The 2,094-nt window shown below is 42.7% G+C and overlaps 1 protein-coding gene across 1 annotated transcript in view; it reads right to left on the bottom strand.

Moving 5' to 3' along the window:
- The window catches only part of AGPAT3 (1-acylglycerol-3-phosphate O-acyltransferase 3), a 15,046-nt gene extending 14,667 nt beyond the window's left edge, over window positions 1-379 (bottom strand). Inside the window, exon 1 of the mRNA XM_010136124.1 lies at window positions 150-379. Coding sequence (XP_010134426.1) covers window positions 150-327 — 178 coding nt within the window. The 5' untranslated portion in view covers window positions 328-379. The remainder of the gene's footprint in view (window positions 1-149) is intronic.
- Between the last annotated feature and the right edge of the window lie 1,715 nt (window positions 380-2,094).

Raw genomic sequence — 2,094 nt, 5'->3', positions numbered from 1 at the left:
ACCGCTCTGAAAGAACTTACCACTTCTCTCTCTTATCTGTGTCTGTATACACATGTGTGTGTATTTTTTTTCTTTAATTAACAAAAAAAGAAACAAACAACACTCTCCTCCCAATCCCCAGCCCTCTCATCCCCTTGAAGTATACTCACGGCTCCAAAGGGAATAGGCAAGGCGACAGTTTACTCGGCGATAAAACTGCTTGTTTATGGGCCAGAGGACTAGCGTGCATAGTTGAATGAAGTTAATGATCAGTCCACTCACAACAAAGACGAACCCAATGAGGAGGTGAACTATGAACTGGGTCTTCAGAAAGGCAATGAAGCCCATGATAACCACTCAGAAGCGTGTGCAAGGGCCGTCACTCAGAATAACTGTCCTGAAAGAGAAAGAAAAGAATCAAATGGAGATTGGTTTTACAAGCCCTGAAGAAGGGCAAAGAAAGCGAAAGCCCTGTAACAGTCCATGCAACTTCGTGCAACAGGAACCCAGTCCATTAAACACTCTGCTCTCCAAACCTGCCTCGCTGAGGTCTTCACACAATAAACCGCTGATGGTGCAAATCACTTCCGAAAATAGGAAGGAATCATTATTTACAATTTACAGCCCACTAAGAAGATTGTTTGCTGAAGATGACTCCCTCACCTCTCTTCAAAGAAAGGTCATATAATTGGACTGAATGCTGTGAGGAACAAAGCCCTGCATTCACAGTGAAGTAGTTGAGGGCTGATCGGTAAACAAGCTATACCATGACCTGCTGTACCTTCAGGGGCTGCTGTCCTTGAACCGTAACAGGAGCCTTAGCCCTCCGCACCCATAAATGGCATGTCAAGCCTCTGGAGCCGCATAAATGAACTGATGCCTTCCCGGCCTGCCTTCAAAGCCACTGTTCCGTACGCACTTCTCCCAAACGAGCACTAGGAGAGAATTGCTAGGAGCTACGGAGATTTTGTTACGAGTTTGTTTTGACTAGAAGAGTACAGCAGTCCATCTGGGGAGCAGGCTCTCCATCCTGCAGTGAACTTCGGGATGAAAAGAGCACGGTTGGTCACACAGAACATCAGTCTGGCAAACACTAAGGCATGGAAATGGAATTTAAATATTCCCACACCCAAAATCCATACTGGAACAAGTTTAATAACTTTTCTGTTTGTCAAGCCACAGTTCCGTGATCAAATATACCAGTTAGTGTGGGGAAAAAAGTAAAATAGAAAAACCTTAGGCTATGTAGCAGTACAAACTTGATCTGAAAAGGACTTTGGCACAGAATCTTGATGCCACTGAATAGGCCAGAACACTTAACTTTGAGCACGTACCATATTTACACCAGGTGCAGAAAGACAAGTGACATCTGAACCAGCAGAAAGTCACAGCTCAGCAGCTTAGACAGACAAGTCTGACTCAATATGAATCCTGCCAATACAAAGTTAACCCAATAAAATGTATTTACCAACCCACCATACTGAGTTTACTCTAAATCCCGTGTTATCTGGCACTGGCCTTTTTGATCCATTGGGTACTAGAAGCCCTGTCAAAACACAGCCCTAATGTCCCACTCAAAAAAATAAAAGCATGATGCTTTCTGCCACAGCTAAAGCTTGCTGACAGTATCTATACCCAGCTTTTACAAGTGTTGCAAATGACCACACCAACCAGTAGACGGTAACAAATACTCTTGACAAGTCAAGCATCTGAAGGCAATGCAGAAGTTTCCAACGCCTGAAAATAAAATACCTGCCAGCTGTGAGGAACCAAACCATGTTCATTTGCCACCTGCTTACGGTATGGTGCTATTTATAACACTCAACAGCAATTTCATGTGCAAAAGCTTGTTTTCTACCATCTCTTCTACAAATCAGGTACTACCTTTCAAGGGACAGAGTCTAGCTTTTACACAACTAAGTCCTATTTGCATCATTAGTAATCTACCCAATTCAGATGCCTATTTCAGAGGGGAAAAAAAGTCTGTTTCAATACAGCCAGTATTGTGCCTACCACAAAAAGCAAAGCAAGTTGAATATGATGATATTGAAGCTTATGACGAATAATCTAAAATCCCCCAATGTTTTTCTGTAAGAATTGAAGAAACATTTCTTC

This window comes from Buceros rhinoceros, unplaced genomic scaffold (genome assembly GCF_000710305.1).
Source record: "Buceros rhinoceros silvestris isolate BGI_N320 unplaced genomic scaffold, ASM71030v1 scaffold35945, whole genome shotgun sequence".
Taxonomy (NCBI): domain Eukaryota; kingdom Metazoa; phylum Chordata; class Aves; order Bucerotiformes; family Bucerotidae; genus Buceros; species Buceros rhinoceros.
Note: the sequence above shows the minus strand (reverse complement) of the source record. Positions and strands in the feature narration are given on the sequence as shown.